The sequence below is a fragment of the Oncorhynchus mykiss genome, chromosome 8, assembly GCF_057628025.1.
Source record: "Oncorhynchus mykiss isolate SJ-2025 chromosome 8, ASM5762802v1, whole genome shotgun sequence".
Lineage (NCBI taxonomy): Eukaryota > Metazoa > Chordata > Actinopteri > Salmoniformes > Salmonidae > Oncorhynchus > Oncorhynchus mykiss.
Window position 1 is genome coordinate 66,833,665 of NC_143029.1, and position 27,405 is coordinate 66,861,069.

Below are 27,405 nucleotides of genomic sequence, written 5' to 3' on the forward strand. Positions count from 1 at the left end.
TCAGCCTTGGATTCATATGTACATTCAACCTACTTTGTACTACGCAATAATGTGTATTACTGTGTAGTAGCCTAGTACACTGTATTTTGGAGAGTCCTAAGCGGACAATAAAGACAACTACTTAGCCTACATGTGGTAAATCTGATCCTCTGTTGGTTTGTATTGGTCTTCTCTCATGTGAATCTGCAGCAGTAATATCTTGGAAACTCTCCATGTGATTCTGTAGCAAACAGGGTTGCTGTGTGTACCCTCTTCAGGCATGGGAAGAGGCATGGAGGTGAACACTGTCTTAGCTAATTGCTCTCTGCTCAGGGATTACACTCGCTGCCAAGAATTAAGAGCAGTGTGTGTGTGTGTGTGTGTGTGTGTGTGTGTGTGTGTGTGTGTGTGTGTGTGTGTGGCGTGTGTGGCGTGTGTGTGTGTGAAGGGTTGAAGGCGGAGGCAACAAAAATCAATACACTGAGGAATATATAAAATAAAGCGTTAGGATTGTAACTGCCAGCAGCTTCTGGCATCATTCTTCATTCAGAACATTTCCCCTCAGTGTCTGTAGAGAAATAGCATTCTCCCGAAGAGCAAACACTTGCATTCATGATAGGGCAACTGACTTGGCTGGCCAGTTGTGTTCTTATACAGATTATGCAAGCCAGCTCCCACAGCTTTGGTGCTGTCAAGGGATTCACAGTTTTTCTTTAATGGTTTGTTATCCTTCATTCACTTCCCTCCTTACAGAAATCCCTACAGGTTCTGCACCACAGGTGTCTGAAGACATGGAGGCTATAGGTGCATCCCAATAATTTCTTTGTGCACTTGTTTACTACGCCCCACAAATATAAAAGCATTAGATTGGTGAAGGCATGGGCTTGAGGAAGTTTCTGTATACCTTTACTTTCCTTTCAAATCTCTGAGGGGAAATTAACAAGTGCACACTTTGGGAGAAAGGAGAGATTATTGGGATACAGCCCATGTTCTGGCGTATTGTAACGAATGGAGACGTCCTATTTTGTTGGCTATATTTATTATATTCCATCTGATCCATTTTAAAGCTAATGGGGTGTTTGACACCTGTCTCAAACAACCTATCACCCCACATTCAGTGTTTAAGTGTTTGTAAAAACACATTTACCAGACACGGCAGGCACAAGGCCAAAATACTTAGGCGACATGTCAACAAAGTACAACAAATTTATTTTGCAGTGATGGATGCAACTCAGTGTAGCACGACTAATCCCGATAGAGCTGGATTAACCTGTTTGAATGAGTAAGTGTTCTGCGCCCCCAGTGTTTTATTCATATTTTACACATTGCATTGACTTTGTTCTGCTAGGCTACCAAGGGAAATACATCAGCCCCAAAATGTCAAGGCAGCTTCTTGTCTTCTTCCTCTTTTTTTGAAAGTTCTACAACAGAGTTTTTCTTTACAGTACCAGTCATGAGTTTGGACGCACCTTCTAATTCAAGGGTTTTTCTTTATTTTTACTATTTTCTACATTGTAGAATAATAGTGAAGAAAACTATGAAATAACTATGAAATAACACACAAGGAATCATGTAGTAACCAAAAAAGTGTTAAACAAATCAAAATATATTTTATAATTGAGATTCTTCAAAGTAGCCAACCTTTGCCTTAATGACAGCTTTGCACACTATTGGCATTTTCTCAACCAGCTTCATGAGGAATGCTTTTCCAACAGTCTAGAAGGAGTTCCCACATATGCTGAGCGGGTCATCTGGTCATCTGATGCAGCACCCCATCACTCCATAGTCCCACTAAGCGCAAACCAGATGGGATGGTGTATCGCTGCAGAATGCTGTGGTAGCCTTGCCTTGAATTAAAAATAAATCACAGACAGTGTCACCAGCAAAGCATCCCCCACATCATCACACCTTCTCCTCCATGCTTCACGGTGGGAACCACAGCAATGCGGAAGTCATCCGTTCAACTACTCTGCGTCTCACAAAGACATGGCGGTTGGAAACGAAAATCAAACATTTGGACTCATCAGACCAAAGAACAGACTTCCACCAGTCTAATGTCCATTGTTCGTGTTTCTTGGCCCAAGCATGACTCTTCTTATTATTGGTGTCCTTTAGTAGTGGTCTCTCTGCAGCAATTCAACCATGAAGGCCTGATTCACACAGTCTATGTTGAGATGTGTCTGTTATTTGAACTCCATGAAGAATTTATTTGGGCTGCAATTTCTGAGGCAGTTAAATCTAATGAACTTACCCTCTGCATCAGAGGTAACTATGCGTCTTCTTTTCCTGTGGCGGTCCTCATGAGAGCCAGTTTCCTCCTAGAGCTTGATGGTTTTTGCGACTGCACTTGAAGAAACTTTAAATGTTCCGCAATGACTGACCTTCATGTCTTAAAGTAATGATGGGCTGTCGATTCTCTTTGCTAATTTGAGCTGTTCTTGCCATAATATGGACTTGGTCTTTTACCAAATAGGGATATCTTCTGTATACCCCCCTATCTTGTCACAACACAACTGATTGGCTCAAACTTATTAAGAAGGAAAGAAATTCCACAAATTAACTTTTAACAAGGCACACCTGTTAATTGAAAGACATGCAGGTGACTACCTCATGAAGCTGTTTGAGAGAATGCCAAGAGTGTGCAAAGGTGTCATCAAGGCAAAGGAAGGTGTCACGCCCTGACCTTAGATACCTGTTTTCTACATATTTTGGTTAGGTCAGGGTGTGACTGGGGTGAGTACTCTAGTTTTTTTGTATGTCTAGGGGGTTTTGTATGTCTAGGTTTTTTGAATGTCTAGGGGTTTTGTATGTCTATGTTGGCCTGATATAGTTCCCAATCAGAGACAGCTGTTTATCGTTGTCTCTGATTGGAGATCATATTCAGGCAGGCCTTTTTCCCACTTTCTGGTGTGTGGTCTTGTCTATGTGTAGTTGCCTGTCAGCACTACATTGTATAGCTTCACGGTTCGTTTGTTATTTTGTTATTTTGTTATTTTGTTAGTTTGTTAGTTTGTTAGTTTGTTAGTTTGTTCAGTGTTCATTCTTTTAATAAAGAGAATGTACACATACCACATTGCGAATTGGTCTCCTTCATACGACGAACGTGACAGAAGGCTAGTTTGAAGAATTTCAAATAGAAAATATATATTTTTGGGGTTGCTACCTGATTCCATATGTGTTATTTCATAGTTTTGATGTCTTCACTATTATTTTACAATGTATAAAGTAGTAAATATAAAGAAAAACCCTTGAATGAGTAGTTATGTCCAAACCTTTGACTGGTACTGTAGATGATATATATATTTCACTGGTCAACCCCAAAGCCAACACTTCCTTTGGTCTCTTTCCTTCCAGTTCTCTGCTGCCAATGACTGGAACGAATTGCAAAAATCACTGAAGATGGAGTCTTATATCTCCCTCTCTAACTTTAAGCATCAGCTGTCTGAAAAGCTATATATATATACTGTATATACGTCCTATTTTGTTTGCTATATTTATGACATTCCATCTGATTAATTTTAAAGCTAATGGGGTGTTTCACACCTGTCTCAAACAACCTATCACCCCACATTCAGTGTTTAAGTGTTTGTAAAAACACATTTACCAGACACGGCAGGCACGAGGCAAAAATACTTAGGCGACATGTCAACAAAGTACATATATATATGTGTGTGTATGTATTATCCTAATACCAAATAATTGAGGAGTGTGGATTGTCGTAGAATAATGCAGTTTGCATGTGAGATGTCAGACAACAATTGTTAAGGTTTTCCAATCGTTGGTGTAGCAGGGAATTCCCCATAACATATTTGTATGAATTAGTCATGTCTACACTACAAACAGAAAAAACACGGTGGTATGGTATGCAGTGATACCTATCTGAAATGTCCTTTAACTGTGTTGTTCATTGCAGAAATAGTCAGGTCCCAGGCTACTTGTCGGCCTTCACTAACAATCTGTAACATTCCTCTGTGGTAAACCTTTAAAGGATGATTGTCACTTCCATTTGAAATCCTTAGTTCCTCCTCTAAACTGACGAGGCTAGAATATACCTCAACCCTGATGAGGTGACTATACCTGTGTATTGTTTTCTATGTTCACATGAGTATTGTAACATATATTCCTTTCCAGCTGCACTCCAACTCAGACAAAGGAGATGGCTCAGTCAGATACCTGCTGTCTGGAGAGGAGGCTGGTACTATATTTGTCATCGATGAGGTCACAGGGGACATCCATGCCACCAAGAGCCTGGATCGGGAGAAGAAAGGCCAGTATGTCTTACATGCCCAGGCCATCGATCGTTACACCAACAGATCTCTAGAGCCAGAGTCTGAATTCATTATCAAGGTCCAGGATGTCAATGACAACGCGCCCAAGTTTCCAGATGGCCCGTTTGCTGCTGCTGTTCCCGAGATGGCCGACGTTGGTAAGGTCGAATACTGAGAACATACTTTTAATACGCTGGGTACACTTGACTGGAGGCAGCCAGCTTTGTACCCTGACTGTGAGACCAGTCACACTATTAGCTGAGTCATCAGTATTGTTGCAGATCCCTGCTGCATCACAGAGGCAGTCAGGCATTGATGCACAACTCTGTAAATGGATTTTGATGGTCCCGATACAGGATTTTGATTAATTGGGAAATCATGGATTTTTGACCGCACTTTATGCAATACAGAAACACTCTGTGGTATTTTTTGCACATAGTTTTACAGTAAGAAAACCATGACAGTATAGTGAGTTGTGCTACAGTATGTAAATGTGGTTTGTACTGTAATCATGGCACATTGTACTTTAGTTGTATGGTTTTGTGTGGAAATGCACTACTGATATAACCTTTCCTTCCATGCAGGCACATCAGTGTTTCAGGTCACAGCCACAGACGCAGACGACCCCACCTATGGGAACAGTGCCAAGATTGTTTATAGCATACTGCAGGGACAGCCTTACTTCTCTGTGGATCCTAAAACCGGTGAGCCAACCAGCCTTTTACTTTACTGCAATATAACGCTGCATGTGTGAATTGTTTCTGCCAAGTGATAAAATAGCTTTGTTCTATTATGTTTTATTGGTTGATAGTTTCACCTTCATTTAACCACGTAGGCCAGTTGAGAACAAGTTTTCATTTACAACTGCGACCTGGCCACGATAAAGCAAAGCAGTGTGACAAAAACAACAACACAGAGTTACACATGAACAAACATACAGTCAATAACACAATAGAAAATGTACAGTGTGTGCAAATGTAGAAGAGTTGGGAGGTAAGCCAATAAATAGGTCTTAGAGGCAAAATAATTACAATTTAGCATGAACACTGGAGTGATAGATGTGCAGATGATGATGTGCAAGTAGAGATACTGGGGTGCAAAAGAGCAAGAGGATAAATACCAATATGGGGATGAGGTAGTTGGATGTGCTTGATAACAGATTGGAAGTGTACAGGTACAGTGATCGGTAAGCTTTTCTGACAGCTGATGCTTAAAGTTAGAGAGGGAGATATAAGACTCCAGCTTTAGTGATTTTTCCAATTCCTTCCAGTCATTGGCAGCAGAGAACTGGAAGGAAAGGCGACCAAAGGAAGTGTTGGCTTGTGGATGACCAGTGAAATATACTTGCTGGAGCGCGTGCTACGGGTGGGTGTTGCTATGGTGACCAGTGAGCTGAGATAAGGCGGGGCTTTACCTAGCATAAAGTTATAGATGACCTGGAGCCAGTGGGTCCGGCACTGAATGTGAAGCGAGGGCCAGCCAACGAGAGCATACAGGTCGCAGTGTTGGGTAGTATATGGGGCTTTGGTGACAAAACGGATGGCACTGTGATAGACTACATCCAATTTGCTGAGTAGAGTGTTGGAGGCTATTTTGTAAATGACATCGCCAAATTCGAGGATCGGTAGGATAGTCAGTTTTACGAGGGTATGTTTGGCAGCATGAGTGAACGAGGCTTTGTTGTGAAATAGGAAGCCGATTCTAGATTTAATTTAGGATTGGAGATGCTTAATGTGGGTCTGGAAGGGAGAGTTTACAGTCTAACCAGACACCTAGGTATTTGTAGTTTTCAGAAGTCAGAACCGTCCAGAGTAGTAATGCTAGTTGGGCGGGAGGGTGCGGGTAGCAATCGGTTGAAGAGCATGCACTTAGCTTGATTTGCATTTAAAAGCAGTTGGATGCCACGGAAGGAGTGTTGTATGGCATTGAAGCTCATTTGGAGGTTTGTTAGCACAGTGTCCAAAGAGGGCAAAATGTATACTGAATGATGTCATTCAGAGAATGGATCAGAGAATCACCAGCAGCAAGAGCGACATCATTGATATATACAGAGAAAAGAGTCAGCCCGAGAATTGAACCCTGTGGCACCCCTATAGAGACTGCCACAGGTCCAGACAACAGGCCCTCCGATTTCACACACTGAACTCTATCTGATAAGTAGTTGGTGAACAAAGCGAGGCAGTCATTTGAGAAGTCAAGGCTATTTATTCTGCCGATAAGAATGTGGTGATTGACAGAGTCGAACACCTTGGCCAGGTCGATGAAGATGGGTGCACAGAACTGTATTTTATCGATGGCGGTTATGATATCGTTTAGGACCTTGAGTGTGGCTGAGGTGCACCCATGCCCAGCTCAGAAACCAGATTGCATAGTGGAGAAGGTATGGTGGGAATCAAAATGGTCGGTGAGCTGTTTGTTAACTTGGCTTTCGAAGACTTTAGAAAGGAAAGGATGGATGTAGGTCTGTAATAGTTTGGGTCTAGAGTGTCTCCCCCTTTGGAGAGGGGGAATGATTGCGGCAGCTTTCCAATCTTTGCGGATCTCAAACGATAAGAAAGAGAGGTTGAGTAGGCTAGAAATAGGGGTTGCAACAATTTTGGCTGTTAATTTTAGAAAGAGAGGGTTCAGATTGTCTAGCCCAACTGATTTGTAGAGATCCAGATTTTGCAGCTCTTTCAGAACATCTGCTGTCTGGATTTGGGTGAAGGAGAAGAGGAGGAGGCTTGTGCAAGTTGCTGCAGAGGGTGCTGAGATGTTAGCCGAGGTAGTGGTAGCCAGGTGGAAGGCATGGCCAGCCTTAGAAAAATGCTTATAGATATTATGAGGATGTTTAACAACACTGCTGATTACAGAGGCAATAACTCAAATTGTGTCTAGTTTTAGAGATGGCTGCGGGTTTGAATTGGTCACAATAAATGACAAAGTCGAGGGGAAAACACAGCAAGAGCATGCCTGTCTTGAAAGCTAGAATCCTTCATGGCGATATTTTGGTATACAAAGTGCTATGTGAACGTCACAGGATCCAGTACCTTTAAGTGCCAGAAAGCCCCATCCATCTGCTCTTTGCTACCACTCTGTCAGCAGACCTGACTTGAAGTGTCAGGTTTCACACCCTAAATTTGGGACACGGCATATTAAAGGTTACAGTCTGCCGATTTCAGCAATCGTGGGTTCATCTCACTGTGATATTCTCAGCCAGATTTAGAGCAACATGAAAAAATACTAAATACTTTTGTAAAATTTAAGCCAAACCATGTTCTTCTGGTCCCTGAGGGACTAAATCACTTTTTGCGCAAAGCTGAAGTTGTAACAAGTCTGCAGACATTGGCATCTCTGCGTGATTCAGAGGAGGCTTCGCAGAAAATACTCTGTTGTCAGTTATATGAAATGGTGCCAAATTTTTACTGTAACGGCTTTCTTCCTGGGAAAGAGAGGACCAAAGCGCAGGGTGGTGAGTGTTCATCTTCTTTAATAATAAATCCCAACTGAACACTTCAAATTACAAAACAACAAATGTGAAAATCGAAAACAGTCCTATCTGGTGCATAGACACAAAGACAGGAAACAATCACCCACAAACCCCAACACAAAACAAGCTACCTAAATATGGTTCCCAATCAGAGACAATGACTAACACCTGCCTCTGATTGAGAACCATATCAGGCCAAACACAGAAACAGACAAACTAGACACACAACATAGAATGCCCACCCAGCTCACGTCCTGACCAACACTAAATCTAGGAAAACACACAAGAACTATGGTCAGAACGTGACAGCACCCCCCCCCCCCTCCCCCAGGGTGCGGACTCCGACCGCACAACCTAAACCTATAGGGGAGGGTCTGGGTGGGCATCTGTCCGCGGTGGCGGCTCTGGCGCTTAGTCCACCTCCTTAGCGTCCTTTGAGTGGCGACCCTCGCCGCCGACCTTGCCCTAGGAACCCTAACAAAGGGCCCCACTGGACTGAGGGGTAGCTCGGGACTGAGGGGTAGCTCGGGACTGAGGGGTAGCTCGGGACTGAGGGGTAGCTCAGGACTGAGGGGTAGCTCAGGCTGACTGACGGCTCTGGCAGCTCCTGGCTGACTGACGGCTCTGGCAGCTCCTGGCTGACTGACGGCTCTGGCAGCTCCAGGCTGACTGACAGGTCTGGCAGCTCCTGGCTGACTGACGGCTCTGGCAGCTCCTGGCTGACTGACGGCTCTGCCGGCTCTGGACAGACGGGAGACTTTAGCGGCACTGGACAGACGGGAGTCTCTAGCGGCTCTGGACAGACGGGAGACTCTAGCGGCTCTGGACAGACGGGAGACTCTAGCGGCTCTGGACAGACGGGAGAATCTGACGGCGCTGGAGAGACGGGAGACTCTAGCAGTTCTGGACAGACGGGCAGCTCAGGCGGCGCTGGGCAGACTGGAGACTCCGGCAACGCTGGAGAGGAGGAAGGCTCTGGCAGCGCTGGACAGAGGGGCACTGGCGCCTCTCGACTGAGGGGCTTGGCAGATCCTGGCTGAATGGCGGCTCTGGCAGATCCTGGCTGACTGGCGGCTCTGGAAGATCCTGGCTGACTGGCGGCTCTGGAAGATCCTGGCTGACTGGCGGCTCTGGAGGCTCCATGCTGACTGCCGGCTCTGGAGGCTCCATGCTGACTGCCGGCTCTGGAGGCTCCATGCTGACTGCCGGCTCTGGCGGCTCCATGCTGACTGCCGGCTCTGCCGGCTCTGGACAGTCGGGAGACTCTAGAGGCTCTGGACAGACGGGAGACTCTAGCGGCTCTGGACAGATGGGAGACTCTAGCGGCTCTGGACAGACGGGAGACTCTAGCGGCTCTGGACAGACGGGAGACTCTAGCGGCTCTGGACAGGCGGGAGACTCTAGCGGCTCTGGACAGACGGGAGACTCTAGCGGCTCTGGACAGACGGGAGAATCTTACGGCGCTGGAGAGACGGGAGACTCTAGCAGCTCTGGACAGACGGGCAGCTCAGGTGGCGCTGGGCAGACGGCCAGCTCAGGCGGTGCTGGGCAGACTGGAGACTCCGGCAATGCCCACCCAGCTCACGTCCTGACCAACACTAAAACAAGGAAAACACACAAGAACTATGGTCAGAACGTGACATGTACTATGATTATATTTGTTTTACAGTGATAAGAAAGGTGAAATCTAATAGGATGTCATTAACTATTTGATTGTTACTTTATTTAGAAATCATTTATCTTCCTCTTCCCCCACTTTTGTTGAATAGAAAATCATTTGATATGATTTGTACTATTTCAATAATACTTGCACTATGTACTTGAGCTTGTATCCTCAAAAGTAAGAACACCTCAGCAATTTATAAATATTTTTACCAAAAAGGTGAGTCCCAGACCTTTCTAGAACTATGCAGCATTACTAGTTATTGTTTATGGCCATCTCATAAAAATATACATTATTTGAGTTATGTTTATTTAGATGGAAATCTACATTTTGCAGTAACGTTCAAGATGTTTATCAAAAAGGTATCAAGTATCAAAGGGATACCTGTCCACTGTTCTGAGTCTAGCATTCTTAATCCCCCATCCTCTCATTGTAAAAAAGGCTCTCAGACATCTTGTTATTTGCATTGAAGACTGAAGAGACATTTTTTAAAAGCCTAGAATAATTTTTTTAAACATCCACCCATGACCAAATACATTTTCTGTAAGGATGCTTTTCAAAGGATTTGACTCAATATCAATAGAGTTAGTTTAAAAATGACTAAATGTTTGTGGCTGTGGTGTGTGTCTGGGAAAGCGTGTGTGCGTGCGTGTGTGTGACAGCGATACAGTATATATACACAGAACAAAAATATAAACGCAACATGCAACAGTTTGAAATATGCAATTTGAAAACATGCAGTCAATGCAGTCAATTTAAATATATATATTTTTTAAAGTGGGTGCGTGGATCAGAAAACCAGTCAGTATCTGGTGTGACCACCATTTGCCTCATGCAGCGTGACACATCTCCTTCGCATAGAGTTGATCAAGTTGTTGATTGTGGCCTGTGGAATGTTGCCCCAGTCCTCTTTAATAGCTGTGCTAAGTTGCTGGATATTGGCGGGAACTGGAACATGCTGTCGCACACGTCATTCCGGAGCATCCCAAACAGGCTCAATGGTTAAAATGTCTTTTGAGTATGCAAGCCATGGAAGAACTGGGACATTTCGGCTTCCAGGAATTGTGTAAAGATCCTTGCGATATGGGATCGTGCGTTATCATGCTGAACCATGAGGTGATGGCAGCGGATGAATGGCACGCCAATGGGCCTCAGGATCTTGTCACAATATCTCTGTGCATTCAAATTGCCATCGATAAAATGCAATTGTGTTTGTTGACGGTAGATTATGCCTTCCAATACCATAACCACACTGCCCCCATGGGGCACTCTGTTCACAACGTTGACATCAAAAACCGCTCGCCCACATGACACCATACACGCTGGCATTTGAAACAGCGATTAATCCATGAAGAGCACACTTCTCCAGCGGGAAAGTAGCCAGCGAAGGTAAGAATTTGCCCACTGATGTTGGTTACGACGCCAAATTGCAGTCATGTCAAGACCCTGGTGAGGACAACGAGCACCCAGATGAGCTTCCCTGAGATGGTTTCTGACAGTTTGCAAAGAAAATCTTCAGTTGTTTCATCAGCTGTCCGGGTGACTGGTCTCGGACGATCTCGCAGGTGAAGAAGCTGGATCTGGAGGTCCTGGGCTGGCGTGGTTACATATGGTCTGCGGTTGTGAGGCCGGTTGGACATAATGCCAAATTCTCTATAACGACATTGGAGGCAGTTTATGGTATAGGAATTAACATTAAATTCTCTGGCAACCGCTCTGGTGGACATTCCTGCAGCCAGCATGCCAATTGCACAATCCCTCAAAACGTGGGCCACCTGTGGCATTGGGTTGTGTGACAAAACTGCACATTCTAGAGTGGCCTTTTATTGTCCCCAGCACAAGGTGCACCTGTGTAATGATCATGCTGTTTAATCAGCTTCTCGATATGTCACACCTGTTAGGTGGATAGCTTATCTTGGTAGAAATGCTCACTAACAGGGATGTAAACAAATATAGCTAAAGAGAACAAAGTGTAAAGATGGAGATAAGTGGATGTCTTTGCTTGAACAGTATTTCAATGTGTTTCAAGAAAGCAGAGGGAATCTGGCAGTAAGACTATTGTGACACTGTAGTATGTATCATCTGTCAACACTCAAGATGATGGTCCTAGCCATGTTCTGGTCACATATGCTGAAGTGCTATTGACACACATCGACCACATATCATGAATGCAACCATGCAACAGGATTGCCATTATGATGGGTCTAGTTTTGTCATTTTATCATATTAACAGTAGGTTTCGTTGATGTCTGTGTTGCACTGCTCGGCTACTTGAGAGAGTGGTCCTGATGTAAGGCGTAGCTGAACCCTGGCTAGGTTTAACTGTAGGGGGTGCAGTTCTGTCATTATACTGTATATTTGATAAAGGTCCATGTTGCATTGCTTGGCTACATGAGTGAGTGGTGCTGATTTTGATTTGAGGCATAGCTTTGAAGTAGCCTGGCTGGATTGTGACTGTTCCAGCTGCAGTGCATCCCGATCCTGGGCCATGGCCAAGGTAATGCCAGCTGTTCCTGTCTCTCTCCAGCAACTCATTGGGGCCCCATCACTCAGCCCACAGTCAGACCAGTTGCCTCTACACTACGGCCACGTGTCTGTGATCAGGAAGTGAGGTGTTCAGCTCCTGACCAATGATCATCACTTACACATGCGCACGCACGTGAACGCCCTAAAGACACACATGCACACCCACACATATTCAGGGTTGTGTAGGTTACTTTCAAATCAAATACAATTTTATTGGTCACGTACACATATTTAGCAGATGTTATCGCAGGTGCAGCAAAATGCTTATGTTTCTAGCTCCATCAGAGCAGTATACGTAACTATAAAAAGCAATACACACAAATCCCCAAAATAAAAATTAAGAAATTATGAAATCCAGTGTGTGGAGTCCAGTATGTGGATGGACTATTTCAAAGCTTTTTACCCTGTCCCGCCAATGTATATGGGGGAGTACTCTCTCTGCTGTCTTCACGATCAACTCCTTAATATTGTTGACATTGAGGGAGAGGTTATTTTCCTGGCACCACTCCGCGAGGGCACTCACCTCCTCCCTGTAGACTGTCTCATCATTGTTGGTAATCAGGCTACCACTGTTGTGTCGTCAGCAAACTTGATGATAGGGCTGGAGACCTGCAAGGCCATGAAGTCATGGGGGAACAGGGAGTACAGGGGGTGGCTGAGCACACACCCTTGTGGGGCCCTCGTATTGAGCATCAGCGTGGCGGAGGACTTGTTGCATTCCTTCACCACCTGGAGTCGGCCCGTCAGAAAGTCCAGGACCCAGTTGCACCGAACAGGGTTCAGACCCAGGGCCCCAAGCTTTGTGATGAGCTTGGAGGGTATTATGGTGTTAAAAACTGAGCTGTAATCGATGTACAGCATTCTTACATAGGTATTCCTTTTGTCCAGGTGGGATAGGGCAGAGCGATGGCGATTGTGTCATTTGTGGATCAGTTGGGGCGATATGCAAATTGTAGTGGGTCTAGTGTGTTGTGTAAGGTGGAGGTGATTTAATCCTTAACTAGCCTCTCAAAGTTCTTCATCAAATCAAGTCAAATCAAATGTTATTTGTCACATACACATGGTTGGCAGATGTTAATGCGAGTGTAGCGAAATGCTTGTGCTTCTAGTTCCGACAATGCAGTAATAACCAACAAGTAATCTAGCTAACAATTCCAAAACTACTACCTTATACACACAAGTGTAAAGGGATAAAGAATATGTACATAAAGATATATGAATGAGTGATGGTACAGAGCGGCATAGGCAAGATGCAGTAGATGGTATCGAGTACAGTATATACATATGAGATGAGTATGTAAACAAAGTGGCATAGTTTAAAGTGGCTAGTAATACATGTATTACCTAAAGATGCAGTAGATGATATAGAATACAGTGTATATGTATACATATGAGATAAATAATGTAGGGTATGTAAACATTATATTAGGTAGCATTGTTTAAAGTGGCTAGTGATATATTTTACATCAAATCCCATCAATTCCCATTATTAAAGTGGCTAGAGTTGAGTCAGTGTGTTGGCATCAGCCACTCAATGTTAGTGGTGGCTGTTTAACAGTCTGATGGCCTTGAAATAGAAGCTGTCTTTCAGTCTCTCGGTCCCAGCTTTGATGCACCTGTACTGACCTTGCCTTCTGGATGATAGCGGGGTGAACAGGCAGTGGCTCGGGTGGTTGTTGTCCTTGATGATCTTTATGGCCTTCCTGTGACATCGGGTGGTGTAGGTGTCCTGGAGGGCAGGTAGTTTGCCCCCGGTGATGCGTTGTGCAGACCTCACTACCCTCTGGAGAACCTTACGGTTGTGGGCGGAGCAGTTGCCGTACCAGGCGGTGATACAGCCCGACAGGATGCTCTCGATTGTGCATCTGTAGAAGTTTGTGAGTGCTTTTGGTGACAAGCCAAATTTCTTCTGCCTCCTGTGCTTGAAGAGGCGCTGCTGCGCCTTCTTCACGATGCTGTCTGTGTGGGTGGACCAATTCAGTTTGTCTGTGATGTGTACGCCGAGGAACTTAAAACTTACTACCCTCTCCACTACTGTTCCATCGATGTGGATAGGGGGGTGTTCCCTCTGCTGTTTCCTGAAGTCCACAATCATCTCCTTAGTTTTGTTGACGTTGAGTGTGAGGTTATTTTCCTGACACCACACTCCGAGGGCCCTCACCTCCTCCCTATAGGCCGCCTCGTCGTTGTTGGTAATCAAGCCTACCACTGTTGTGTCGCCCGCAAACTTGATGATTGAGTTGGAGGCGTGCGTGGCCACGCAGTCGTGGGTGAACAGGGAGTACAGGAGAGGGCTCAGAACGCACCCTTGTGGGGCCCCAGTGTTAAGGATCAGCTGGGTGGAGATGTTGTTACCTACCCTCACCACCTGGGGGCGGCCCGTCAGGAAGTCCAGTACCCAGTTGCACAGGGCGGGGTCGAGACCCAGGGTCTCGAGCTTGATGACGAGTTTGGAGGGTACTATGGTGTTAAATGCTAAGCTGTAGTCGATGAACAGCATTCTCACATAGGTATTCCTCTTGTCCAGATGGGTTAGGGCAGTGTGCAGTGTGGTTGAGATTGCATCGAATGCGGACCTATTTGGACCTATTTGGGTCTAGGGTGTCAGGTAGGGTGGAGGTGATATGGTCCTTGACTAGTCTCTCAAAGCACTTCATGATGACGGATGTGAGTGCTACGGGGCGGTAGTCGTTTAGCTCAGTTACCTTAGCTTTCTTGGGAACAGGAACAATGGTGGCCCTCTTGAAGCATGTGGGAACAGCAGACTGGTATAGGGATTGATTGAATATGTCCGTAAACACAAAGCACTTCATGATGACGGAAGTGAGTGCTACGGGGCCGTCTGGGCCTGCAGCCTGGCCTGGCAAGTGTTAACACGTTTAAATGTTTTACTCACCTCGGCTGCAGTGAAGGAGAGTCCGCATGTTTTGGTTGCGGGCCGTGTCAGTGGCACTGTATTGTCCTCAAAGCGGGCAAAAAAGTTATTTAGTCAGCCTGGGAGCAAGACATCCTGGTCCGTGACTGGGCTGGTTTTCTTTTTGTAATCCGTGATTGACTGTAGACCCTGCCACATACCTCTTGTGTCTGAGCCGTTGAATTGCGATTCTACTTTGTCTCTATACTGACGCTTAGCTTGTTTGATTGCCTTGCAGAGGGAATAGCTACACTGTTTGTATTCGGTCATGTTTCCGTTCACCTTGCCCTGATTAAAAGCAGTGGTTCGCGCTTTCAGTTTCACGCGAATGCTGCCATCAATCCATGGTTTCTGGTTTGGGAATGTTTTAATCTTTGCTAAGGGAACGACATCTTCAACGCACGTTCTAATGAACTCGCTCACCGAATCAGCGTATTCGTCAATGTTGTTGTTTGACGCAATACGAAACATATCCCAGTCCACGTGATGGAAGCAGTCTTGGAGCGTGGAATCAGATTGGTCGGACCAGCGTTGGACAGACCTCAGCATGGGAGCTTCTTGTTTTAGCTTCTGTCTGTAGGCAGGGAGCAACAAAATGGAGTCGTGGTCAGCTTTTCCGAAAGGAGGGCGGGGGAGGGCCTTATATGCATAGCAGAAGTTAGAATAACAATGATCCAAGGTTTTACCAGCCCTGGTTGCGCAATCGATATGCTGATACAATTTAGGGAGTCTTGTTTTCAGATTAGCCTTGTTAAAATCCCCAGCTACAATGAATGCAGCCTCAGGATATGTGGATTCCAGTTTGCAAAGAGTCAAATAAAGTTTGTTCAGAGCCACCGATGTGTCTGCTTGGGGGGGAATATATACGGCTGTGATTATAATCGAAGAGAATTCCCTTGGTCGACATTTGATTGTGAGGAATTCTAAATCAGGTGAACAGAAGGACTTGAGTTCCTGTATGTTGTTGTGACCACACCACATCTCGTTAACCATAAAGCATACGCCCCTGCCCCTCTTCTTACCAGAAAGATGTTTGTTTCTGTCGGCGCGATGCGTGGAGAAACCAGCTGGCTGCACCGACTCCGATAGCGTCTCTCGAGTGAGCCATGTTTCCGTGAAGCAAAGAATGTTACAGTCCCTGATGTCCCTCTGGAATGCTACCCTTGCTCGGATTTCATCAACCTTTTGTCAAGAGACTGGACATTGGCGAGAAATATGCTAGGGAGTGGTGCGCAATGTGCCCGTCTCCGGAGTCTGACCAGAAGACCGCTTCGTTTCCCTCTTTTACGAAGTCGTTTTTTGGGTCACCGGCTGGGATCCATTCCGTTGTCCTGGGTGAAAGGCAGAACACAGGATCCGCTTCGTGAAAGTCATATTCTTGGTCGTACTGATGGTGAGTTGACGCTGCTCTTATATTCAGTAGTTCTTCTCGACTGTATGTAATGAAACCTAAGATGACCTGGAGTACCAATGGAAGAAATAACACGTAAAAAACCTAAAAACTGCATAGTTTCCTAGGAATGCGAAGCGAGGCGGCCATCTCTGTCGGCGCTGGAAGTACTCATGATGACAGAAGTGAGTGCTATGGGGCGATAGTCATTCAATTCAGTTACCTTTGCTTTCTTGGGTACAGGAACAATGGTGGGCATCTAGAAGCAAGTGGGGAAAACAGACTGGGAAAGGGAGAGATTGCATATGTCAGGAAACACTCCAGCCAGCTGGTCTGCACATACTCTGAGGACTCTGCCTAGGCCACAAATTACTAGTTACAGCCTTGCGAGTGTTAACGCTTTATAAATGTAATCAATTACAGTTACTAGTTACCTAACCAAAATTGTAATCAGCGAAGTAACTTTTAGATTTTTTTGAAGTATCTGTAATCTGATCACCATATTTTTACTCCACAACCACATATGCACGTGTGTACATATAAATGCACACACACACACACACACACACACACACACACACACACACACACACACACACACACACAAAATATTTTGGACATTAAATATGAAGCATCTTGTCTGTCCAGTCCAGCCTGATACGACTGTAAAAAGCTCCATTGTTAGCATAATCAATCTGAGATCGATTAGGTGCTGAAATAAAAGGCCTGAGAGGATATGATACTTAAAGAGTGTGTGTGAACAGTATACCTGTATCTTCCAATAGACAACCAAAGTATGTCAGGAAATATTGATGACTGCAGTAAATAAAAGACCCAGAGGAATATTTTATCATAAGACTCTGCATTTAATGGCATTGATTACCCATCCCTTATCTGACTAACATAACTACAGTAAGCTACTGCTGTTTCCTCCGTATCCTCCATTAGAAGTTGTGTATACAGTAATGAGGACACCAAATTTCTACTTTACCCATTAAAGAGGCTAGTTGTCGTTTTTTTAGTGAGGGGATAATGTCCGTTCCCATTGCCTGAACGGTTGTCACAGATATAGCAATTTTAATGTGAGCAGGAGTCATAAAACCTTTCACTTTTGATCAATTGAAGGAAGTGCATGCTGTCTTTTGGACGTAATTGATATTAACAGTCTGACAGTCAGTCTTTTTATTTAAATGTAGTTAATTTACCACCCACTCCAATCTTACCAAGCATTATACAGCCATAATGTGCTAAACTGTATGTTTGAACTTTTTTATATATAAAATGCTGTGACAGAAACAATGGGCAAATGTCTGAAAGTAATATTGCGTTATTTTATCTATCAGATTACACCAGAATACGCATTAGCAAATGTCAACTTTGCATCAGTCATTGGTGTTGTTACTGTATAATGAGCAACATGCCTGAACTCTGTATGGCCTTGGCTAAATGAGCAGAGCAGGCATTGTCTACTCTTCAGAGGATCCAGAGGGGAATGACTGTTGTACAGTAGTTTGGCTGTGCCTCAGAGGAGAGGAGAAGAGACTACAGTATTGGCTGTGCCTCTGAGAGTCCCTGGGTCAAGAGCAAAGTCAAAGACATCACATCACATCCCCCACTTTGGCTGGTCCTGAGAGCTGAGGGAGAATGACTGGGGAATGCCAAGGTCAACAGGAAAGCGAGCAACACAACAACATGGGCCTAACAGCCTTTTATTCCTTGTCACAGTTGCACTACATTGTTTCCCTAGAATGAGAATGGACGCTGAAGGAATTGGTTCCATGGTCAGGCCTTAACCTCGACAGAATGAGAAGGGATCCATTTGCTGAATTCTGTAATTTGGTCGGGCTAAATTCAGTTTATTAATGTTCAGCCTATTTATTTTCTTCTTTAACCGGCTGAATACTAAGAGGCTTTTTAGCATTATTGTGCTATTGGTGTGTTTACAGCTGAATTTACTTGTCCAGACAGGTGGTTTGTGGCCACAATGTGTTTGATACAATCTCTATAACATTCTCTGGGGCTGAACACTTTTGTGTTCATTTCTTCTGGCAGGTTGAGGTATCTGTTAGCATTTTTTTCTTTCTCTCATTTTCTCACATTCATTCATTTGTTAAAGGACATGAAGACATTTCTTGTGCATTCAGCGGCAGAGTATTTTAGTGTCTGAACGGCAACCCTGTGGATTGTTGCCCATAAAATACTCAACAGCAGTGGCAAGGTTTTCTCTTTTTTTTAAATAGTTTTTTTACATTATACAGTAATTTAACTGAGGCCTTGGGAGGCTGTATTTCATTGCCTTCATGGTTGTGCAAGCACTTGAAATATCAATAAAAATTTAGATGAACCTTGGTCTTTTGATGTGTGGATGCATAAGGTAAAAAGCAGACTGATGAAACCGCTACAATATGTGTAGGACTATAAAATAAGTTCTGAGCCATTGGAGTGGAGCCGTTTTACACAGATGCTCTAAAACTCACACTGTGTTCTGTGTTCTGAGGATGTTCTGAGGATACATATCCTGCTCGTTGGTTGAACATAGGCTATGTCTGTTTATTGAATGTCACTGTACTTTCGCCTATTGTTATCACATCTCAAAAGCTTGGGAAATGACCTTCTTTGAGACGAGTCGTCTTATTGCAATCTATGTGACCCATGTGATCCCAATAACCGGCGAAAACCTGAGTGTTCCAGGAGAACGAGCTAACCCCTGAACCCCCACCGTGTGACGGCACACAGAGTTAACTGTGGCATGTCAGACCCTGTGTTCCACCGCTTAGCGGTGGTTGTTCCAGACATTGTTCCACAAAGGACGTCTTGCTTACAGTACTGAGTGAGCTATGCCATGGCTGTTTTCCCCGTGGCCTCCCTCTCATACAGGTGCATGATGTACAGTATGGTCAATCTGTTCTGTTTTCCTGCTAGCCCTTGTTCAGTCTTTAGGGTAAGATTAGGGCAGATGGCACTCTCCTTTGTAACGCTGTGAAGCGAGTAATGCAACATAGCAGAGCCTCTGGCCAGAGCACGGTGTTTAGGTGTGGGTCTAGCTGAGAGGAGAGGAGGAAAGAGAGAAGGAGGGGGGTGGCGTGCTAATAGTTCAGAGATGGGCAAGGCAAGCGTACTTATGTGTTAGTATATCAAATAGCACAGGCTTCCCAAACTGGCCGCCCGCCAAGTTTTGTAAAAAAGATTCATTTAAAAAAAAAAAAAAATTCATCATTGGACATAATAGACTGTAAAAACAAAAGGGAATCAGCTCGAAGATACTTTAATTTAAGAAATCTGTTCCCAAGCATAATAGAGAGACACGTGATCGTATAAATAATGCAAGCAAGGTTTGAAATAATAAGGTTTTAGTCAAACATTATATCTGTTTGGGCTTCTTGCAGTCAATTTGAATTGTACAAGTTATTTGTAATTATGTTCACATTTTAGTCATTTAGCAGGCACTCTTATCCAGAGCGACATACATGTGCAATTAGGGTTAAGTGCCTTGCTCAAGGGCACATCTACAGCTTTTCACCCAGTCCGCTCGGGGATTCGAACCAGTGACCAGTTACTGGCCCAACGCTCTTAACCGCTAGGCTACCTGCTGACCATGTCTGTTCCGGCCCCCCGACCAGCCACTCAAGAAAAAAAACTGGCCACAGCTGAATCTAGTTGATGATCTCTGAAATATGGTAATGAACAAGCACATACAGTGCATTCGGAAAGTTTTCAGACACTTCCCTTTTTCCACATTTTGCTACGTTACAGCCTTATTATAAAATGGATTATATAGAAATAAAAACCTAATCAATCTACACACCATACCCCATAAGGAAAAAGGGAAAACAGCTTTTGGAATTTTTTGCAGATGTATTAACAAAAAAAACAGAAATACCTTATTTACATAAGTATTCAGGCCCTTTGCTATGAGACTCGAAATTGAGCTCCAGTGCAACCTGTTTCCACTGATCATCCTTGAGATGTTTCTACAACTTGATTGTAGTCCACCTGTGGTAAATTAAATTGATTGGACATGGAAAGGCACACATCTATCTACATAAGGTCCCACAGTTGATAGTGAACGTCAGAGCAAAAAACAAGCCATGAGGTTGAAGGAATTGTCCATAGAGCTTAGAGACAGGATTGTGTCGAGGCACAGATCTGGGGAAGGGTACCAAAACATTTCTGCAGCATTGAAGGTCCTCAAGAACACAGTGGCCTCCATAATTCTTAAATGTAAGAAGTTTGGAACCACCAAGACATCCTAGAGCTGAGCAATCGGGGGAGAAGGGCCTTGGTCAGGGAGGTGACCAAGAACCCGATGGTCACTGACAGAGCTCCAGAGTTCCTCTGTGGAGATGGGAGAAACTTCCAGAAGGACAACCATCTCTGCAGCACTCCCCTAATCAGGCCTTTATGGTAGTGTGGCCAGACGGAAGCCACTCCTCAGTAAAAGGCACATGACAGCACACTTGTAGTTTGTCAAAAGGCACCTAAAGGACTCTCAGACCATGAAAAACAAGATTATCTGTTCTGATGAAACCAAGATTGAACTCTTTGGCCTGAATGCCAAGCGTCACATCTAGTGGAAACCTGTCACCATCTCTATGGTGAAGCATGGTGGCGGCAGCATCATGCTGTGGGGATGTTTTTCAGTGGCAGGGACTGGGAGACGGAAAGATGAATGGAGCAAAGTACAGAGTGATCCTTGAAAACCTGTTCCAGAGCGCTCAGGACTTCAGACTGGGGCAGTTTCACCTTCCAACAGGACAACGACCTTCAGCACACAGCCACGAAAATGCAGGAGTGGCTTTGGGACAAGTCTCTGAATGTCCATGAGTGGCCCAGCCAGAGCCCAGACTTGAACCCGTCGAACATCCCTGGAGAACCCTGAAAATAGCTGTGCAGCGACACTCCCCATCCAACCTGACAGAGCTTGAGAGGGTCTGCAGGGAAGAATGGGAGAAACTCCCCAAATACAGGTGAACCAAGCTTGTAGCGTCATACCCAAGAATGTGCTTCAACAAAGTACTGAGTAAAGGGTCTGAATACTTATGTAAATGTGATGTCTTTTTTTTTTTTTTTTTATAAATTAGCAACAAAAAAACAAAAAAACAGTTTTTGCTTTGTCATTATGGGGTATTGTGTGTAGAAAACAATTAATCCATTTTAGAATAAGGCTGTAACGTAACAAAATGTGGAAAAAGTCAAGGGGTCGGAATACTTTCCGAATGCACTGTAGGTGAAAACATGATGATGAAGACATGAGGGGGGTTGGCAGACATGGTATGAAAGCTGGTTGTAATTCTGGCTGAATTTGTCAACCGTTTATAGATAATTTCCTTAGGTGAAGTACGTGAAACCCATTTTGAGGAAATCAATGTTCCTCCTCCTGTACAACAAGTCAGGCAGTCTTTTCCTGCCTTCATCCGTATTATATTTGTGACATACAGTACTGTGACTAAAAGTGGCTGGCATCTCTAACTCAACCAAGATGGGATTGATGCTGTGGAGGAGGAATCTCTCTGATTGTCTATTGTCAATACATACAGTAGCTCTCCTAACATACATTTATTTATGGATTTTAGTGTGATATAAGGAGCCTTCTTTTCTTGCCATCCCCAGGGGTCATCAGGACAGCCCTATCCAACATGGACAGAGAGGCCAGGGAGCGCTACCCTGTGGTGGTCCAAGCCAAAGACATGGCTGGCTCGGTGGGTGGGTTGTCAGGCTCCACCACCATCAATGTCACTCTGACAGACGTCAACGACAATCCTCCCAAATTCCCCCAGAGTATGTACACAGACGTCTGTTTGTTTGTTTTTCTACCTCGCTGTTTGTCCTTAGATATTCATTCTCTACTGTAATAAAACATAGGAATTAAACAGCAATGCTATGTAGAGTTTAAAACACTACGATGTTTGTGCTGTAAGTAATGCACCACAGAAATAGAATCTTAGAATCAGTGATTTCTGTGTACTGCACAGCCAAATGTTACTTTTAAATAAAACTCCACAAGGTGCATCTTATAGTAGATGTTTTGCTAATGCAGGGGTGGCTGTAAGTGATACAAACATGATGTATGATGTAGTGTGCAAATGATTGTTGAGTTGCAAGCAGACAGGAAATGTGATTAATTGACCCATTTATTCACATTTACATCTTGATGGTATGCATGAACAGTAGGCTAATTACTTCTCCATCTAGTCATAAATGCTTTGTCATTCATGCCTAGATAATAACTTCTTGCTTATTCATGTGCTCATCCCATTACAGAAAACTACCAGCTGTACGTTCCAGAGTCTGCTCAGATTGGAAAAGCTGTGGGTAAAATCAAAGCAACCGATGAAGATTTGGGCGTCAATGCAGAGATGAGGTACAGCATAACCAATGCAGAAGGGAAAGCCATGTTCTCCATCACTACAGACACTGACCAGAAGGAAGGCATCATATCACTAAGACGGGTACTGTTGAGATGCACACATTCATTTTCCAGCTAAAATTAAACCATCTGTGGTTGTGCTTTATGTTACAGTTCTGTTGGTGTTTACTGAGAAACCACAAGGTAATATGGTAATCATACATACTATTTATTTGGGATTAATTAAAAGAAGTAGTACCATTACATACCCTTAGGCCACACTAATGCTAATTGTGTTAATACTATGAGTAAGTACCCATTGTTACCACATAGGCTGTTCTCTCAAATACCAACGGAAGCAGGACAGGGGGAAAAAGCATGTCTTTAAAAAGAGGATTGATTGTCGGTTTCCTCAGCAGCCTTTGAACTATGAGAAGAGGAAAGTCCACATGCTTCACATAGAGGGAGTGAACACTCACCTGGATTCCCGCTTCTCCCACCTGGGCCCCTTCAAAGACACCACCACTCTCCGGATCATCATCGGAGACGTGGACGAGCCGCCTGTCTTCTCCATGGACTATTACATCATGGACGTGTACGAAAACTCCCCTGTGGGAACAGAGGTCGGCACAGTGACGGCTCAGGACCCAGACAGTACCAAAAGCCCTATAAGGTAAAGGACATGCGTGGGGCGGCCATTTTGTTGGACTCCAAAACACCATCACAAGATTCAAAGCTTCGACCTTTGCATGTTGAAAGTCAGATGTTTTCTTGATATTCAATTCAAACAACTTCATTTCCTTCATTCTATTTTAATTGTTCTCTCTCCTACATGTAGGTATTTTGTAGACCACAGTGAAGAGGAGCAGGTGTATTTCACCATTAGTGTGAATAACGGGGTGATTAAGACCACCCGGAGTCTGGACAGAGAGGATGTGGCCTGGCACAACATCACTGTGATGGCATCAGAGGTTGGTAAGTAACATAACACACAGTGGAGGATCCTTATCTAGGAGTCATCTTACCTTAAAATAATTTTGCTTTTAAATAACGAGGACTTTATTATGACTTTCAACATGGAGAAAACAATATGCTTATGACACTGCATGAATGCATTAGTGATGTCACTTTAATCATATGTATCAACATTAAACACACTCTCGAAAATGAACAGGCAGCAGTGCCTTGTGGGATTGATGCGAGGCTGCATGTGTAACATCCCAGTGTGATGCTGAAGGTGGTCGAGTCAATCAATTCTTCCTCTCCCCCTCTTTTTCCACTGACGCTTATCTAAGCAATTACTCTTTCCTTTACCCTTTTCTGCACAATAGTGTTCAGCTAATGGACTGAACTAGCCATCGATAAATGCCAGCCGACGCTGTGCTGATTGTGTTAAGTCACCTTAATTAATGGGAAAACCAGTCCGCACTTTTCTGGAGATTGGTGTGTGTTAATGAGGGATTCATGACATACATAAACACTATACATATAGTGCATAGTGTATATTAGCAAAGTGTCACTTGTAATGTCCTGTGTGCTAGCTATATGTATATTAAGTGAGACAAACTACTGTGCAACCACACAGCATGTCTCTGTTACATTCTGCCTACTGCTGTAGCTTGGGGTTAGTACTTCTCCTGTCATGACTCTAGTTGTTGGTTGGTGGTCGTTGTGGCTGTAATTTATGGATGAGTGAAATGGGAAAACATGATTTATGTATCCCACATTTAATAGGAACATGATTTCTCTGTGCAGCGTCAGGGAGTGTAGTGTGCTGCCAGGCAGCAGGAGTTTAGTTGAGTGACCGGGTCACCTTTCAAAGAGAATTTACACTTCACCTGGCAACATGGCCAACCTCAGGAGACTAACACGAGATACACAAATGGATGGAGGCTCAGTGGGGATGTGACCTTAATTGATGGAGAGATACTCTGAGAAAAAAATGGATGTACAGTACATCACTATGAGTGCTTGCCATGAACCCTGGACAGAACAATATATAGGCCTATAACAATGTCTTGAAAATGCCATGCCATGGCTTGGGACGTTGTTTGCTTATTTTTACATTTGTTTTCCTATGTATTATGGATCCCCATTAGCTGGTGCCAAGGCAGCAGCTTCTCTTCCTGGGGTCCAGCAACAATTAAGGCAGTAATTGACATGTGGGGTTAAAAGATACAATATAAAAGGGTTGTATTTAATTCCATGGTTTTATACATGTTGATCTTTGTTTGTTTGTTCTTTTCAGACAATCCCAGTCACGTCAGCCATGTTCCTGTGACAATCCAGGTGCTGGATGTAAATGACAATGCTCCCTACATTGCAAGAGACGATGAAATCATTGTGTGTGAAAGCTCCAGGGCAGGACAGGTGAGTATCTTTCACTTTCACCTCCCTCCCTCTTTCCTGCTCTTTTCCACTTTACTCCCTCTCTCTTCCACCTTCTCTCCCATGAACTCATATTCTCCCTTATTCAACTATGTTGTCTTTTAAAACCTCTTATCACGCACATGAATGCACTCACACACATCCTCCCACAGACACACACACACACACACACACACACACACACACACACACACACACACACACACACACACACACACACAAACACACACACACACAGACAGACAGACAGACAGACACACACACACACACACACACGCACCCTCTCTGCCTTTATTGTGTGTTTGACACCATCAGGAATGGATTTATCTGTGGTGCAGCAGACTTTTGCAGCCTCTTGAACCTATAAATTATTCAGCATGTACCAATGTCTCCACAAGCAGATAGGAGCTGCATTAAGCGCAACAGAGACGGATTGCAGAAAATGTTTATCATCTCTCATTCAAATTTGGCCCGTGTCCAGCCAACCACGACTGCTCAGATTCATATCGCAATAGCATTCTCTCTTCATATTTTTCCCCGTTGAATGAAGATTACTAGACAGACTGCAGCATATAATCAGTTAGCTGGCTAAAGGCGACAGATGATGCATGCTAAGATGACATGTCGAGGGGCTTTTTCAAACACTGCAACAAATTACAGTAACTTCAATGATCTTTCAGAGAATTTGACTTGATTTATAGTAAAATGTGCTGTTATGTTCATCGAAAGGAAAGAAAATATCATTTTGTTTAGAACTAGTTGTTTTGTTAGGGAGACATACAATGATTCATATTCAAATAGCCTCTTGACAGCTAATTCTGTATTTCTATGGATTCCCGTATTACTGTACGGTACCACAAGTTCAGGAATGTCTCTTATAGACTGACAATGCTAAAGCACCTGTGTAGGTCGCCAGGTTAGGATCCACTATAATTGGTGCATTGTCCATATGATAATTTTTAACTCTCAGCCGGTAGAAGTCAACTTCCTTCAATGAGCTGACAAAATATCAGGAACAGTGCTCTTGGAGACAGGTCATATCCACCACCTCTGATCTACAACTTCTGGCTGGAACAAGGCTGCATGTGAAATAATGGCACATGTACACATGGAATGGTCAACAGAAAGGGAAGGAGGAAAAACACATGTACTGATCGATAGTCATTACTATAATATAATAATATAACAATAATAATAATAATGGGCAGTGACTTTCTTGACTTATTCCTATTATATTTAGCTCCTAATAGAGCAAAAGGCTGTATATACATACATGTGACGTAAAACGTTTTTCACCCCCATTTTCCTCTCCCTCTCGTCCCCTCACTCCTCTCCCTCTCGTCCCCTCACTACTCCTCTCCCTCTCGTCCCCTCACTCCTCTCCCTCTCGTCCCCTCACTCCTCTCCCTCTTCTCTGACAGGTGATCCAGACAGTGAGGCCATCAGACATGGATAACTTTGCAAATGGACGCTTCTCCTTTGCTCTGCCAAGTGATCTCCCAGTCAATCCTAACTTCACCTTAAAGGCTAACGAAGGTTGGCTGGTTACTGTGGCTTTCTGTGGCAATTTTAAAAAGTACACTGCATTTTGTTGAACCGCCACAAAGGATATGTGTGTGGACAGATATTTGTGGCAGATACTATCATATCTAGTGGTGTTTGTTGTCAAACAGTTACCCCCATTTACACTTTCTCCTCCCTGGAGACGTTTTAATATCAAATGGAAGGACCTGCAGTTGTGTTTCCTTGGTAACAGCCAATGTTTTTTTTAATCTCTTCCTCATTTTAGCTTAAGGCTCCTTGGCTGAATTCAGAGAGAACACTGTTATGTTATTTTTTCCTTGTCTGAAAACCCAATTGCTCCTTTGGCAGATCAGGGAGAATCTCAAGATTAAGGTAGACTTCCAAGACGGATCACGGCAATCAGGATGATGCCAGACAGAGGAAGTGAGCTTCCACTGAGTTTTGTATCAGTGCTCTGTGTTCTTTGTGGTGGTGTAGCCTAGTACTTGGTTTTTATCTCCTCCCCAAATGGCTCTATTTTCCCTCAGGCGCGCTTGTTCAGTGAAACCACATTTCCACTGAAGTGTCATGAGGCCTATGTTTACACATACAGGAGCACCAGGTAGTACTCCTCGGATAGAGCTAAAAGGAACACAGCTGCTTCAGTGCACTGATTGGGTAGAAGTAGGATACATTAGCTCCCTCAGGCTGTGTGGAATCTTTGCCCTCAGAACAACCTCAATTCGTTGGGGCATGGACTCTACAAGGTGTCAAAAGCGTTCCACAAGGATGTTGGCTCATGTTGACTCCAATGCTTCCCACAGTTGTGTCAAGTTGGCTGGATGTCCTTTGGGTGGTGGAACATTCTTGATAGACACAGGAAACTGTTAAGCATGAAAAACCCAGCAGCGTTGCAGTTCTTGACACAAACCGGTGCACCTGTCACCTACTACCATACC

The 27,405-nt window shown here is 44.1% G+C and overlaps 1 protein-coding gene across 9 annotated transcripts in view; it reads left to right on the forward strand.

Moving 5' to 3' along the window:
- cdh18a (cadherin 18, type 2a) overlaps window positions 1-27,405 on the forward strand; it is a 51,083-nt gene that overhangs the window by 19,837 nt on the left and 3,841 nt on the right. For 5 of the 9 annotated variants that reach the window (XM_090182310.1, XM_021613326.3, XM_090182316.1 and 2 more), the window contains 8 exons: window positions 4,111-4,405; window positions 4,832-4,951; window positions 21,820-21,987; window positions 22,471-22,658; window positions 22,972-23,228; window positions 23,394-23,530; window positions 24,804-24,925; window positions 26,365-26,479. In XM_090182310.1, coding sequence (XP_090038436.1) covers window positions 4,111-4,405; window positions 4,832-4,951; window positions 21,820-21,987; window positions 22,471-22,658; window positions 22,972-23,228; window positions 23,394-23,530; window positions 24,804-24,925; window positions 26,365-26,479 — 1,402 coding nt within the window. The remainder of the gene's footprint in view (window positions 1-4,110; window positions 4,406-4,831; window positions 4,952-21,819; window positions 21,988-22,470; window positions 22,659-22,971; window positions 23,229-23,393; window positions 23,531-24,803; window positions 24,926-26,364; window positions 26,480-27,405) is intronic. The other 4 variants (XM_090182312.1, XM_090182311.1, XM_090182317.1 and 1 more) reach the window with 1 other exon arrangement.